At 38.4% G+C, this 14,695-nt stretch overlaps 1 protein-coding gene across 6 annotated transcripts in view; it reads left to right on the forward strand.

The window, feature by feature from the left end:
• The first annotated feature begins 2,177 nt into the window (after positions 1-2,177).
• Positions 2,178-14,695, forward strand: part of gbf1 (golgi brefeldin A resistant guanine nucleotide exchange factor 1) — an 86,698-nt gene continuing 74,180 nt past the window's right edge. For all 6 annotated transcript variants that reach the window (XM_035172657.2, XM_047342440.1, XM_047342439.1 and 3 more), the window contains exons 1-3: positions 2,178-2,468; positions 7,369-7,473; positions 12,868-12,934. In XM_035172657.2, the coding sequence (XP_035028548.1) occupies positions 7,378-7,473; positions 12,868-12,934 (163 nt within the window). In that variant the 5' untranslated portion in view covers positions 2,178-2,468; positions 7,369-7,377. The remainder of the gene's footprint in view (positions 2,469-7,368; positions 7,474-12,867; positions 12,935-14,695) is intronic.

Genomic DNA, 14,695 nt, shown 5'->3' on the forward strand with positions numbered 1-14,695 from the left:
GATACACACAACACAATATAAAAGAGGGGTGCTCAGATTTTAAAGATGTGCCATCTGCAGACAAGTTACACCCCCAATCAAGATTTATTAATATATCTTGTCCACTTCAGTGACTTTTCATTCTATTTTTCTCTAACATCATTCCAAACTTTGGTTTTGTTTGTTTCTTAATCCAGTCCTAATCCAAAACCCCACCTTTGTCACATTAACATACTTGTAGCTGGATTGAAAAACTCAGCCATTTAACATAACCAGCTTCATAATAGCAGTTATCCAGGATCAGGCTCAGTGAAGACAGCTAAGAGCCAGATGAAGCAGGACACACTTTACAAGTCCCAGATGAACACCAACGTACAGTATATGTTTCAAATTCATTCACTCCTTTCATTCATTCATGCTGATGGTTGAAAGTTCATTCTTGACCTTGGAAATAGCAGTTTGGTGAAATAATCTGAATTTATGGTCCATTTAGTAGTTTTGTCCAGAGCTTTCAACCACAGCTGAGTATGTAACAGCTGTGGTGAACACTACATCAGTGAGGCAGAAAGAACCCTGTTAACAAGAGACTGCACGAACATGACAACATCAGCTGTCTGTGAACACCAGGCCAGAACCTCTCACAGTGTACACTGAGGAGAGGTCAAAGGTCATTAACCAGGAGTCAGCGGGTGGCAGGAAAAGAATCAGGGAGGATGTTCACACAACATGATGAGCATGAGATATGTTTGACAGCTATAAAAGAAGTTACAACTTGCAATATTTTTGTATCTCTTACACATGCTTGAGATGAGTGGCAATACAATTGAATCAGGCACTCAGACAATATTGAAGTCTTCATATATCTACTTGTATAAACTGGATACATTTTGTGAAATACTAGAATGTTTTTTTGGTCATTTACTGTCCAGAAGCCAGATTACACTCATCAAGCACTTTATTAGGAACACCTCATCATCTGCTTATTCATGCATTTACGAATCAGCCTATCATGTGGCAGCATAACTATTGGTTTCAGACTGGCTGGTTTGAGTATATCTGACAGTTTATCTCCTGAGATTTTCACACACAACAGTCTGTGGCGTTTTTATCTAAGTCTTACATTTTAAATTGCTAGTTTTATTTGACCGACAGTTCAGAACCCAAGTATGTTCATCTTACTTGAGTATGTGTATGAGACAAAGAGAGGCAGCAATAAAAACCAAAACATGTTTAAGCGACAAATTCTCCATCCCCTTGCTGCACTTGTTGGCCTAATCCCTGTGTGTCAAGAATAAACATTCATGCTCAAAAATCAAACTTGGTACATTCGTGTAACCAAATCGTCAAATCCTGATTTTCAAGAGTAGCCTGTAGACACAATATATACTGACAATATGACTCGATTCATAGCATACATATCATTAACAATATGCCCCAAACGTAGATACAGTTTTTTATGAGCTTTCAAGCTGTCACCATCTTTCACTTTACTGCAGCCCACATCGATCAATAACTTTGCTTTGTATATATATATGTATATAGAGAACATGGGGAGGCAAAACACAGCAGGATATTTGGGATTAACATCGGAAATAACTCTGCTTCCAGCATGTGTATCTAGTTGTTTTTGTTGTCCGGTTCTTTTTGGCAAATTTGGCTATTTTTTTCAAATTGCAGCATTTTCCCAAAATGTTGTGAACATGTTGCCTTACTGGCTCCTTATTAGATGTGTTTTCTTACATGACAGCATGTTGTGCTCTCAGGGCCACTGGATCTAAACCAACTGAACCCTTTGGTAACAGCATTTGACCAAATGAAGACAGTCAGTCTCATCCATAAAGAAGTCTCTCACAGAGATCCAGAGCCTGGCAGGTGAAAGTATGTAGTCCATTACACTGTCATGTTGTCAGTGTGGGACTGTTCCCTCCAATGGAGACGCAAACTGTGCTTTCGTCATCAACCCTGTCGCAACCAACCGGTACTCCACTATCCTACCTTTGTCCCGCCTCCTTTTTCAAACTTATATTGTTATCTAATAATTCAAGTAATTTAATATGATTTAAACGATACTGTCAATATGAATGGAGCTTTAACTATAATTCTTTGGTATCTACGTTCATTGTCGAGCTGCGCATGACGCTTAAAGGCATCACTTTGTGGCCTGTCAATCAAACCCATGTCATCACGCTAGGTTGAGAGCGCAGAGTTTTTCCACGTCAGTGTGTTTACCAGACTGACAGCCGCAGGAAGCCGCTGCATTTATTCACCTATGGGCCTTTTTCTCTGAAGAGTGAGCAAAGAAGCGGTGTTTGGAAGTATTGTGTTGTCAAGCAGTGGAATGACGGAAGTTTCCATTCTGTCTGTTTGTCGTAGTGAACTGAACTTTGCTCATCTTCATTCACTGTTGGCCGACTAGCCTGCGAGCTGGCCGAGCTAGGCTAGCATTAGCCACAGCAGGACTCCGTCTTTGAAATAGCAGCCACACACAGGTAATATACTTGTTTTTTGTAAATCGTGATAAGCTTGTTGGTGCGTGTGTTAGTAGGCGTGTTGCTTATGAAATGAAACAAATACATCACTGCTGTCACGAAGAGCAAACGCTGGAGACACATCTTGTTACCCGTAGCAAGTGGACATGCTAGCTAGTTGAGCTAAGCTAAGTGGTTGACTGTCAGGTCTCTGTGGAGGTAAGTGGTCTTGTTAATGCAACAGCTTTGTAAACACTGTGACACAGTACGTTGATAGATGAATCAAATAGTATTGACGTGTCCTCATCTCGTGTTTGTTGTTTGTCTGTCATCATTCTCTAGACATCTCACTGTGCCGGGGAGTTAGCTTCTTAGCTTTATCTTAGAGTGGACGCTCCTGGCTCCAACTCAGCAGCTAGCTAGCACCTCCGTAGCTCAACTGACAGCCAGGTAGCTTGCTCGTCTCCCTGGTGGGTGTATGGCTGTATGAATTAGGTTGCAGTTTCATAACACGTATTAGGGATGCCATTATGGCGGTGGAGGAGCTATGTTTGAAACTGAAAGCTGGAGCTGTGGTGTAAGCTGTATTTCTGTGAGAAGTAGCTGTGGTATAGTGACATTCAGCTGTTTGTTATCTTGAACCAACATGAAGGGCTAGCTGTCACTGATATCCAAGTATGAGGGGGGGAAAGTGTGGAATGCACACAACATGCAGTGATTCATTGGGAAGCTTCGACCAGGGCAGGTGTAAAAGAAAACATCAGTATTTAAAGTAAACTAATGAACGCTGATGAATCCTCTAAATAGTGATGAACCATTTTTGCCCCTGAGCTTTAAGGTAAATGTAGTTTTAGATAGTGACCTGGTGGGGAGACGTAACATGCAGTATTCTTAATTACTTTGCCTACTGTTTGAGCGGACAGAGAGTGTTAATAGAATTACTTCAGAAGTCAGAATGAGAACGTCTGAATAGTTAATTAGGCATTAATTGTAAAATCCCTCTGAGACCCTATGAGATAAGATTTTGAGGCTAAATGATTAAATTGGACATGACTAGTTTAGGTGGCATTACTAGTTTTAATGCTGCTGGACAAACCTTATGGTAAATTGAAATGATTTGCTTCTTACCACAGTTATGAGAACTAGAGGTCGATGGTTTTCTGAATTTGTGTTGGAACAAATAATTGCACACCATGCCAAAAGAGCTGTTGAAAATCAGATGAATCCTCCTGACTACTGTCTGCTTCAGAGCTGTTGACTTGGCCTTTTTTTATGGCCCTTTAACACTTCTCCTCCGAGTGTGTTAAGGTGGAATCGTCTGTGTGCACTGTAAATTGTGTTGTAGAATATAATATCAGATCAGGGCTCAACATCGATTCAGATTGGAATTGGTGGTTTAAAAAATGTAATCTGTACATCCCTAGTGAAGTCTCATTTATCTGACCATCTTAACAGCTATAAGCCTGTCACTCTGTCCTTACTTCGAGCCTTCTACCTATCACACTTTCATCCTCTTGTTAATCTGGACAGGCTGCTTGCCAAGAATTGGAAAGAATGTGGCCTCACTCACCTAGTCGCTATGCTCACAAGTCTTCTTGTATAATGAGTGTTATTTGGTATGCCATTCATGACACAAGGAAAAGGTTAATCCAACCATTTTGAAGAATACTGCTTGTCAAATATGAACAGCATGTCATTTTGATTCTGTTTGGTTATCTGTATTGGTTTAAAGCATTGTAGAAATGGAAATTAGCCTTTTTGCTCTTTCTATATTCATTTGAAGGTAGTTGTTTTTAGTTTGACTTTAAGCTTAACCACTTGATTTTCATATACTTTTTGCAGTGTTTTTATATTTGATCTATTATATCTAAAATATTTTGTATCCATCACTTATAATGAATTCCAGTGTGCACACATCAATTGTTGAAGGTGATTAATGTTTACCATGTTCTAATACCCCTTATGTTATTATCATATCGTCACCCTCTTAAACTAATGGCCCGAGTAATCTTACCAAATACCAAATATTGAATTTATGATATTTATTAATAATTTCACTCAAAAATGTTATGACAATAGATGACTATTGACATACTAATAACAATGTCTGTCAATTATGTAACATAAGAGGAATAAATGACTTAGGCACATTTTTGAACATACCTTTGTGACTTAAGCAATTTTAAACCTTCAACTCTGTCAACAATAAAGCATAACTAACAAACTAACTAAACATAATTCTGAGGAGGCATGTGCATCTCCTCAGTTCTCCCTCCAGCTCTTCTTTACTGGGTTCTTGACTGATGCCTATTAATGTGGCAAATTGTCAAAGAAGTGATGACACTCAACGGGCATGATGTGTTTCATTGACTGGAGGTCCTGGAACTTTCTCTCCTTGATTGGCAGAGCACATGGAAACATTCTTATCCATGCTATCGTCTCATTTGGCACCTGTACCCTCTGTGGCAGTGCTTCCCACGCAGAGTCCTCCGAGAAGGACAGCTTGAAATGGACCTTGCATTCACTGCTAAACTGAAGAGCCCGCAAGTGATGCACAGTCGGATCTCCAGCTTTTTTGCTGATGCTAATGAAGTAAGATCCATTCACAGGGTTCCTGCGGGGTCTTAAAAAGTCTAACATTTTCTAATCATAATTTTAGGCCTTAAAAAGTCTTAAATTTGATTTTGCTAGGTCTTAAAAATGTATTGGATTAGGAAGTTACTTCGCGATAACTTGTGTTGCAGGCATGGCCTGCCCCTTTTTAAGGAAAGTGGCCAGTGTGTGACGTAGTGCACCTGGGTGTTGTGGGAAAAGGTGCTAAAATGTGTGGATAACGTAAAGTGAATGACCACCGAGAGCGTGATGGGAGTGTTGCTCCTGCAGTACAGCGAGAAAATAAAGTGGCCGCGTTAAGATTCCCAAAGTGGAGTGCATGCACCCCTAGGGGTGCACAAGCTGTTGTAAAGAGGATCCTTTGTAATTTTTTAGTTATACACATAATTTCTAGCTGTTAGATTACAATACGGTATTCAAATCTTTCTTAATTAGATCATGTAATGTGGAAAAAATTAGACAAACTGTAGATGAAATATTGTTTGAAAAGACAGAAAAGAGTTAACAGAAAGCCTATCACTTGTAACAGCCACAGATTCTGGAGCCTTTCCACTCTTTGCTAAATGCTAGCTTCATGGACCTAGCTATTTTGCTGACTAAAATGCTGACTAAAAAGACTGAATAAAAAGACTAAATAACTATGCAATATTTATAGCCTAGCCTATATTATAGTAAACCTCATCACTTACCAATAGCGGACGAGCCCTGAATCATGGAAATAACTTCAGCGGCTAGGTAGATTTCCGTTCTTCTTGATGCAGCCGCCATCTTGAAAAGCTTGTAAAATTGCCTAAGTCACATTGTCTTTTGACTTCGGCAAAATAAAACGGCCTAATTCACACTCTTGACATAGGCCATTATTCTACAGGGGTAGAATCGCATGATCTGTTCAACTGAGGATGTAGGCGATTTTACCAGAGGCGGCCAGCATCATGAGGAGAGGATTTTTGTCAAAAAATGACTTAGGCCATTATTTTAGGAAGGTGATGATATGCAACTTCAATGTAGTCTTTAATACTGGTAAAGTCAAGTGAAAATTTTACTTATTTCAAAATACAAGTTATTTTGTTGTAACTGTTGTCATCACTCTTAATGCTGTTATTTTTACATGGAAGATACTGTTAAAGTACATATGGAGGTGTAAAGGAGCTTTAAAATGATATTGAGAACCATTTCCCTGTGACACACACAGTAGGTTTTGGTTTCATGGGTTTCTCATATGACCAAATCAACATGCCAAACTTCATGAAGATCTGTGATGGTGTGGACCAATAGTGTGATGATTTGAACTTGGAATGACCCGAAGAGACATTGTGTCTACAAGAGGGTTTTAGTGATACATATTTTGCACACTAACCTGAGCCCAAGCATGTATTATATTATATAAGCTGAGGGTTGCATCTATGTTTTAGAATACAGGGTTTTCTCAACCTTTATAAGACAGCACTTAAACTGAACAGAGTTCTCTGCTGCTCTGGAGAGAAAGGAAACTTCGGAGACAATAGTTAGTCAAACTTATCCGAACTAAACAACATGCTCATTCATTACGACATATTTTCTTTTTGAATGGAGCGAGCACCAGTGTAACTATGGCCTTTAACAGAGTGTTGCATTATTGGTTGTGTATAGCCTTTATGTTTCTAGGCTAGCAAATGTTTTCACACCCATCTATAGTGAGTCCTCCAGAGCTGATCAGCCTAAACAATGATAGTAAAGTTTAACAAGCTGTAGTTTCTGAAGGCTGCTGCAACATGTTCAAAATAATTTCATTATGAGTAGAAATTAGTTCTTGGCATCTCCGGAAGTCTTTATTGTAGAAATGAACCAGGGAGAAATCTGTCACACAGCCATAAATTATTGATCATTAGTAAGTATAATAATTGTTTCACTTGTTTTATTGCAAGTTTCCAGTTCTGCTAGAGTTATCCTCTGCTCTACACACATATACCTAAAATAAGAAATTGCTGAAGAAAAAATATATTTTTGGTTTACAATTTTATAAGCAGGAAATAATTACGCCAATAATGTGCGCTCAACGTACTATAGTCAAGGAAATAAGAATGTGGGCATTTCTGGTTTCAAGAGATGGGAGAGTGACAGACATAAGCTATTTGGTGTGAACTGCCCTAAAGAACAAATTCATGAATTTTTAAATATGTATCTTAGGTGTATCTTGAGCTCTGAACCATTTGGGAAATATAACAAATAGTTATATAAATGGACTATAAGTTATAATATTGAATTACTGCACAGCCCTGGCTTGAATTTCTGCCAAAACTGACCATATCCACTTCTCTTTTTCTCTCAGAAAAGCAGCATGGTGGACAAGAATATCTACATCGTCCAGGGAGAAATTGGCACTGTTGTTGGAGCTATCAAGAGGAACTCCAGATGGAATACTCATACTCCCCTGGTAAGTTAAATCAAGCAATTCATGTTTAGGGGGCAGTATTGCTGATGAAAGTTATGTTTTTCCTTTTTTTCATGTTTGCAGACAACAATATTTTAATAAATGCCCAACGTTACAGAACAGCAATATACCAAAACAGTTATTGGCACCCTTCGTTAGTATTTGGTTGTAGAAACTTTGGTATCAGTGACTGCCTCTAAATGTTTCTTGCAGCCATATAGAAGCTTGTTTGCTTGTATCTTCGCTATTCTTCCATTGCCTGCTTTTTAGTGGCAGTTTTCAGCTCTGGAAAGGTTTTTACTGGAATTTAGGTCAGGACTCATTTGGGTCAGGACTCACTGGCCAGGTGAAAACAGTCCATCCTTTCTTTTTCAACCATTCTTTTTAGCTGCAGAAAGTGTGATTTTGGGGTTTGCCACATACCTAGTTTTCCGACACATGTTACACATGTTACTCTACAATTATTCCTTTGACACATTCAATGCCCCCAACAGAGACAGCAAAGCAGCCCTGCAGCATGACAGAACCTCCACCATGTTTCACTGTAGGCAGTGATTTTTTTTCTTATGGGCTTAATTTTGTTGCCCATAAACAAACTGATATTTTATATTCCAAAAGAGCTCTACTTTGGTTTCATCTATCCACAGAACATTTTCCCAGTAAGACTGTGGCGTATTTAGAGATTTTTTGCAAGCATTAGTCTTGCCTTTTTGTGCCTTTCTTTCAATAGTGGTGTCCTACTTGGCCTTCGCCCATGGAGCCCTTCGTTTAGTGTGTGGTGTATGGTGCTGACTGAAACCACCTCTCCAGATGGCTCCAGGTCAACCTGAAGCTCTTTAGATCTCTTGTGAGGTGTTTTTTCCACAAGATGCACCAAGCTTTACAGACTTCTGAGTTTCCTCTCAGCACAACATCTTTGAAGCGTTAAACAGTTTTATGACTAACAAATTCTTACATTACAAAGTGTTGAAATAGATTTTATTGGTTAATACAAGTTGTGTGAAAACTGAAAATTTAGCACAGGTGAGCCTAATATGTCTTCAATTTCAACTCAAATTCATCAAAAGGGTGCCAATGATAATGTCAAAGGTATAAAAAGTTTTTTTCTTTTTTATATTATTTCCCTATGTCACCTTGGACATTGATTGGATATTCTGGTTGGATAAATTGGTTAATTTGCATTTATTTCTCAACATCTTGAAAATCATGGGTGCCAATGCCTTTGACCAGGACGGTATTAAGTCTAATGACTTAATAAACTATCTTCTTAGATATTGTTGTTGGGTTACACTTTTGCAGCTGTCTACGCAAACTTTTTGAATATAAGAACGGCAACCCATTCTCACATAGTTCTTCTCCCAATCACTGAGAGTGAACTTGACAGGCAATTTACCAAAATAAAATAATTTTCAATCGCAGGGTGACTCTCCAGGCAACAAAGAGAGTGAGGGAACAGCAAACGCAGCTTTAGAAAGATTTACAAAAGACGTGTCTGTCAGAGACTGGGCAGCAGGGCAGCAGAGTCTGTGGCTGAGAAAACAAGACAAAACACACATACGCTCATAGGTTGAGCAGAGTAAAGAGGCCAGAGTGGAACAGGTATAGTGAAAATAACTCACGTAGACGACAACTGATCTTTACTCTTTAAGTGCAATAGATATAAAAGGCCAATAAATACAAGCCAAGAAGCTGCAGGGAAAAAGACAAACAACACAAATTGACAACCACAGGAGTGCATACAATAGTAGCACCTCTTTCTCCTATTACTATTTTTACATTCAACTTAAAATCTTGATCCTAAATTCTGCCTTATTAAATTAGAGAATAGAATTGTAATTGGGAGCTTAACGTTTTGAAGATTTACTCTTGTATCCTCCCAGTACTAATCAGTTTCTAAAGGAGCTGTAGGGTCTGTCATCTATGGCCAAAGGTAACTCAATGGAACTGAACCCAAAAGATCCCTGTGCAGCTTCATGGACAGTAAACAAGACAAAAGGATCACGGACTCAAGACAGTGTTTGCAAAGGATGGCCTTGAGGGTTTGGTGAAACCTCAAGTGCTCCCTTTGACTAAGGATGATGAGTACTAGACATCTTGTGGTCAAATACTGTGGCCTTAAACTCTTGAGATTTGAAATGTCTCTGGTGAGTTTGCACAGTTCTGGGCAGACTTAAAGTAGAAAGAACTTTGTTATGGCTTTAACAATTAGCCTAGCAATGATTGTGAGAATGCGAATATCGTCAGGAAACCTTTTGGAGGCACAAGTCATAGTTTATAGAACTGGTGCTCTAATTTTCTCAACTGCCCATCACAGTCGAAAACCATGGGTTTAAATGGTTCAGCTTTAGCGGGGACACAATGGAGAGGAACACAGGAAATGACCTGAATTGACAAATGTGTCAGGTACATCAGTAAAAAGCAACATCAGATTTCAGTCCATACCAGAAATAACATGTTTAAATGCTGTTAATGTTTTAATGACACTAAATATGATTGATTTAGATGGGTAGATGGATAGATAGATCGATTTTAAATTCAAATATCATAATTAAAAGGGAAAAACACGTCACTTTTTCAGTGAGAAATTTGGACCTGTTTCAGTAAGAGTCAAATTAAATATAGGTTTGCGAAAGCAGCCGTGTGATATATCATATTTAAAATGATGTTTCACACATCCTTTGTCTTCTTTACTGCAACCTACATCTCCATGACTTATGATTATTTGATAACCATGTTTAATAGATCTTTGACTACATGTTTGAAACCCTGATTATTTATTCATGCATATACTGTCCCTGTATAATATGAAATACAATGGGACAATTCACAAGCTAATTTGGTTTTCCACTTTGCATCAACATGGTCTACTGACGAGGGAGCTACTTGGCAATAACTGATGGCAGAAAAGAGAAAACATGTTGGATATTGTATAGGTTGATGCATGTTTACCCCAACAACCCTGTCAGGTCGATGCAAAGATTCTTTTAAGCACTGCCATTGTAGTTCTTGGTTACATCCTCAGACTTTGGGTTCAAATCAGTTTTTTCTGACACCTCAGACACAGGGACCACTTCATCCATTGCACATGATGAAATCTACTTTCATCAAACCTACTTATGAGTTTGTAGCCCACATGGACCCTCTACTAGGCTTTTAGCTCTTTATCAAGTCTGAAACTAAAAATGCTGCTTCCCATTTAAAGTTACAGGCTCAGAATGTAGGATTTAGTAGCATTTAGAAATAAAGTTGCGTATTGCAACCAACTGAATATCCTTCCCCTCACACTGTCCAAAGCAATAGGAGTATGAGGAGCTACAAAAAGGCCCTCTCTACAACCAGTGTTTAGTTGATCCATTTTGGGCCACTGTAGAATCATGGTGGACTCTTTGGAGAAGGACCTGCTCTTGATGTAGATGTATCAGGCTCATACTAAGATAGCAAATTCATTTGTTTCTGGCAAGGTAAAGGATAAGCTCACCAAGAGTTTTCTTTGCCATAAATATTTCACTTTTACCCCTTGCAATCTTTGATGTTATTTTGATTTCCAAACTTCCCTGAAGTGACCCGCAGAATTGTTTCCTTCATTTTTTATAGCAAAGAGAGTGAGATCTTCTTTCTTTTCCACTTTCTTTACATTGGATAACAGTCCCACTTACTTTACTTAATTTTTCTTGCACTCTAGTAACAATGCAAATACGTTCAAAGGCAATAAAATAGTCTGTAACTCATGAGAGGAAGTGTCTGTGTCTGACTCTGCTGTTGTAGAATCTCTAGTTGGGGCTTTTACACTGTCACAAAGTTTTGAAAAAATGTCTGTCTGTTAACTTACTGTTATTGATATAAATGGGGTGGAAAAAATAATTGACACACCTCTCTGTAAAATGCAATGCAGTTCAACGGTGTTACCCGTATAACAATAAAATGTAACAATATGTCTGTACCAGGTGACCAAAGGTAAGCATATACATCGGCAAAATATAGGTCCTAAAATTGAGCTCCAGCGCTCACCACGTGTTATAAGGACTTAAGAAGGAGACAATTAATTCGACTGCAAGGCTAAATGAAATACACCAACCCACAGCTCAAGTCTGTACTATCAAGTATCAAGATGCCACAACCCACTGTGTCAAAAGCTGTAGCTAAGTCTAGTCAATTGAGAATGGACCAGTCTCTAACATCTGCATCCTTTTAAAGATCATTTGTGGTCCTGAGAAATACGTTCATGTATGTGCTTTGATTATCTTTTTGCTATTTGAAAACACCACTGTCTGACATCGCTTCCAGAAGTGCATGACATTTTTTTTTTATTAAGATTTGGGCTGCTGAAGAAGCTGGGCATGGGCAGTCACGAAATAGGAACACAGCTATTCGAAAAAGAAATGTGCATGAGATTAAACAGACAGAGGACAACTACATCACTCAAGATCCCTCAAAAGAAGAGGGGTGGATAACACAAACTAGTCTAAATTCAAAGGTTAAATGGCTGAAAATGGATTGATGGGACAGGAAATGTCTGCGAAGGAAGCAGGAGTGGAAATCGTGGACTGATACCTTTTGTCATTAAAAAGCCTAAATACATTATGACATTGTACAATGCAAGATATATCCTTTCTTCTCAGCTCTCTTTGAAGAAGTAGAAAGATTAAGACGGTACAAAACAGTACTTGACATTCCATTGCTATCAATACATTTTACATGTGCGACAGTGACATTTATGCTTTGCAACATTGTGTTGGGACAAATTTCTTTTAAAAGAGATGTCATGTGTGTTAAGTGGAAAGGCATTTTTAGGTTTAAATCAGGTTTAAATCAGCAGACTGTAAGCCTGGCATGTGTGAGTTGAGAGTGTAATATCCTAGACAAAAAACAGTTCTTGTAATATTAAGTTGATCAGTTTATCGCTACAATTAATTTAGCTTATTTTTAACGTTTGGTAAAAACTTGTTCCTCATTTGTAACATCCAGATCAGGCCTATTTTCACACAGTTTGAAATCTCTTTGTGATTTAGACTGTCGCAGCCAATTGTATTTCAGCTATCTCATCAGGGTCTATATTATAAATATTATCACCCTGCTAACAGCATGATAAAAACAGTTTAAGTCTTATGCTTTGAGCTGGGGCCAAGAACTGCTGACCCTCAATGTGAAACTCTTAATACAACAAGGAGCTGTCTGTACACAGTCAATAACTTGGGTATTTCTTTGGAGGCAAAAACATCATAATTAGTCTAACCAATGTATTTTTGAGTGAGCCATATGTGTTATGCAGAATATACTTAATAAAGTTTACTCTATAATTGGCCCACTACTTATTTCTAGAAAAGGTTGTTTTTAACTCTATATGGCAACTATGACTTCTTGCTTCTCATCATTTTCCTCTCACGTTTCTCTGCCCAGGATGAAGAACAGGACCCGTTACTCAACAGCTTTGGACACCTCAAAGAAATCCTCAACAGCATTACAGGTATGTGGGAACGGGATGAAATAGGTTGGGTGGAAGGTAATGGGATCTTTACCAGTTTGGTTTGTGCGGACCAAACTTTCTGACTGACAGCTTTCTCACCACCGTAAATGAAACCAACCGTTCAGTATTTTTTTTAAATTGAAATGCAAAATTTCTGTCAGATATGGAGCACTCTAAATTCTTATAAAACACTTAGTATGTTAGTTTAGTATTATTAGTTTAGTTAAGGTCAATACTCTGATTCTGTGGCTATTCATCAAAGATAGCTGTATTTTGTCTTTCATTTTTCAATGTTTTATCACATTACATGACTAATCTTCAGGTAGGTAGCACTGTGAGTTCCTTCTACCCTTTGTCTGAATTGAAAAGGGATATTTAATCAGGTGAGCTCAGTAGATTTCCTCTGAGAAAACAGAGAAATGTCTTGGCCTTTCAAACTTGTCAACATTATCTTGCAACATTGGATCTTTTCTCCAGATTTTCATTGGAACATTTTAAGAAGTCCCGTTTTTTTCTTTGAAAAAAATTAGATGTACTTATTTGAGACGACGATAAAGATAAGTGTTATTTGGTGGTAGAATTCAAGTTTATTTACAAAAACAAGGGGAAAGTCAGTCACGGTGAATGAGGTGCAGCAATATCCACCAGGGATACAGTAAGAAGTATTACTTTTAACATCTGTTGTTTTCTGGTAGTTCCATTCAATGGAAAATATGTCCTGTAAGAGAATTCCCAGGATTTAGAATATATACAGTTTATATTAAATGAGGACACTTTCTTTACTTCTTGTATTTGGAGACATGTCAGTTTTGTGCATAGGAAATGTACCATTCCTTTATTTTCTGCAGTGTCTAGTTACAGCCCAGGTAAATAGGGTACAAGTAGAAAATGTGTCCTGCCTCTGTCAATATATTTTTTCAAATCACTGTCGGTTGAGATGAGACTTGCCCCTGTTATACTTAAAACTCTAACAACCTAAAACTGTATCAAAAATATTAGTGATTATTGTCATTCTCATCTCAAAGATGTGATGATTAGATGATAGTGTAGGGCTGTTTGATTTACCAATTTGTGCTGATTTCGAAAAATCTTGAAAAAACTTATTTTGCTGATGGATTTTTCTTATTAAACTGCACCGGATACATTTAATTTATGACCTTTACCTCGTTACACTATAGTCCTGTTGCACATTGTTGTGTCCCAATTACAGGGGTTATTCTATGTCATATCAGCGAGAATCCAGGAAAATCTTTAGAGCTGATTTAGCTCAAAGTTTGTCTTTATAATGTTTAGGTCCCAAAACAAAGACCTGTAACAGGGCTTCAGAGTGCAACCATTTTTGTCACACTTGTGACTAAAACTCTGTGAAGTGTGACTAAAAAATGTCCTTGGTCACACCGGTGCGCCAAACATTTAGCTGGTCTGTCTCTGTATTTTAGCGAGTTGCGTCGCTTCCTCATCTCCTCTCCTCGGCCGAGTTTACATTCAGGCCCCGGGCTGGCCCCGCCCCTACTCACTCACACACTGATACACGGACAGTAAAGCAGAGAAGGAGAGGCGTTGAACAAGGCAGTGAACGAGGCAGTAAATGTCAAACAGTGGCGACTAAAACTTTTAATACAGGGTTTCCATGACGGATGATTAGCGCTGCTGATTCAGGATCAGAGCAGAAGGAGTGGTTGGTTTGTACCGTGTCAGAGTCTCCTGTCTGGGTGTGATCAGGAAGGAAGACATAACTTGTGTTTTGAGAGGTCACAGTGA

This window comes from Hippoglossus stenolepis, chromosome 12, assembly GCF_022539355.2.
Source record: "Hippoglossus stenolepis isolate QCI-W04-F060 chromosome 12, HSTE1.2, whole genome shotgun sequence".
NCBI lineage: Eukaryota > Metazoa > Chordata > Actinopteri > Pleuronectiformes > Pleuronectidae > Hippoglossus > Hippoglossus stenolepis.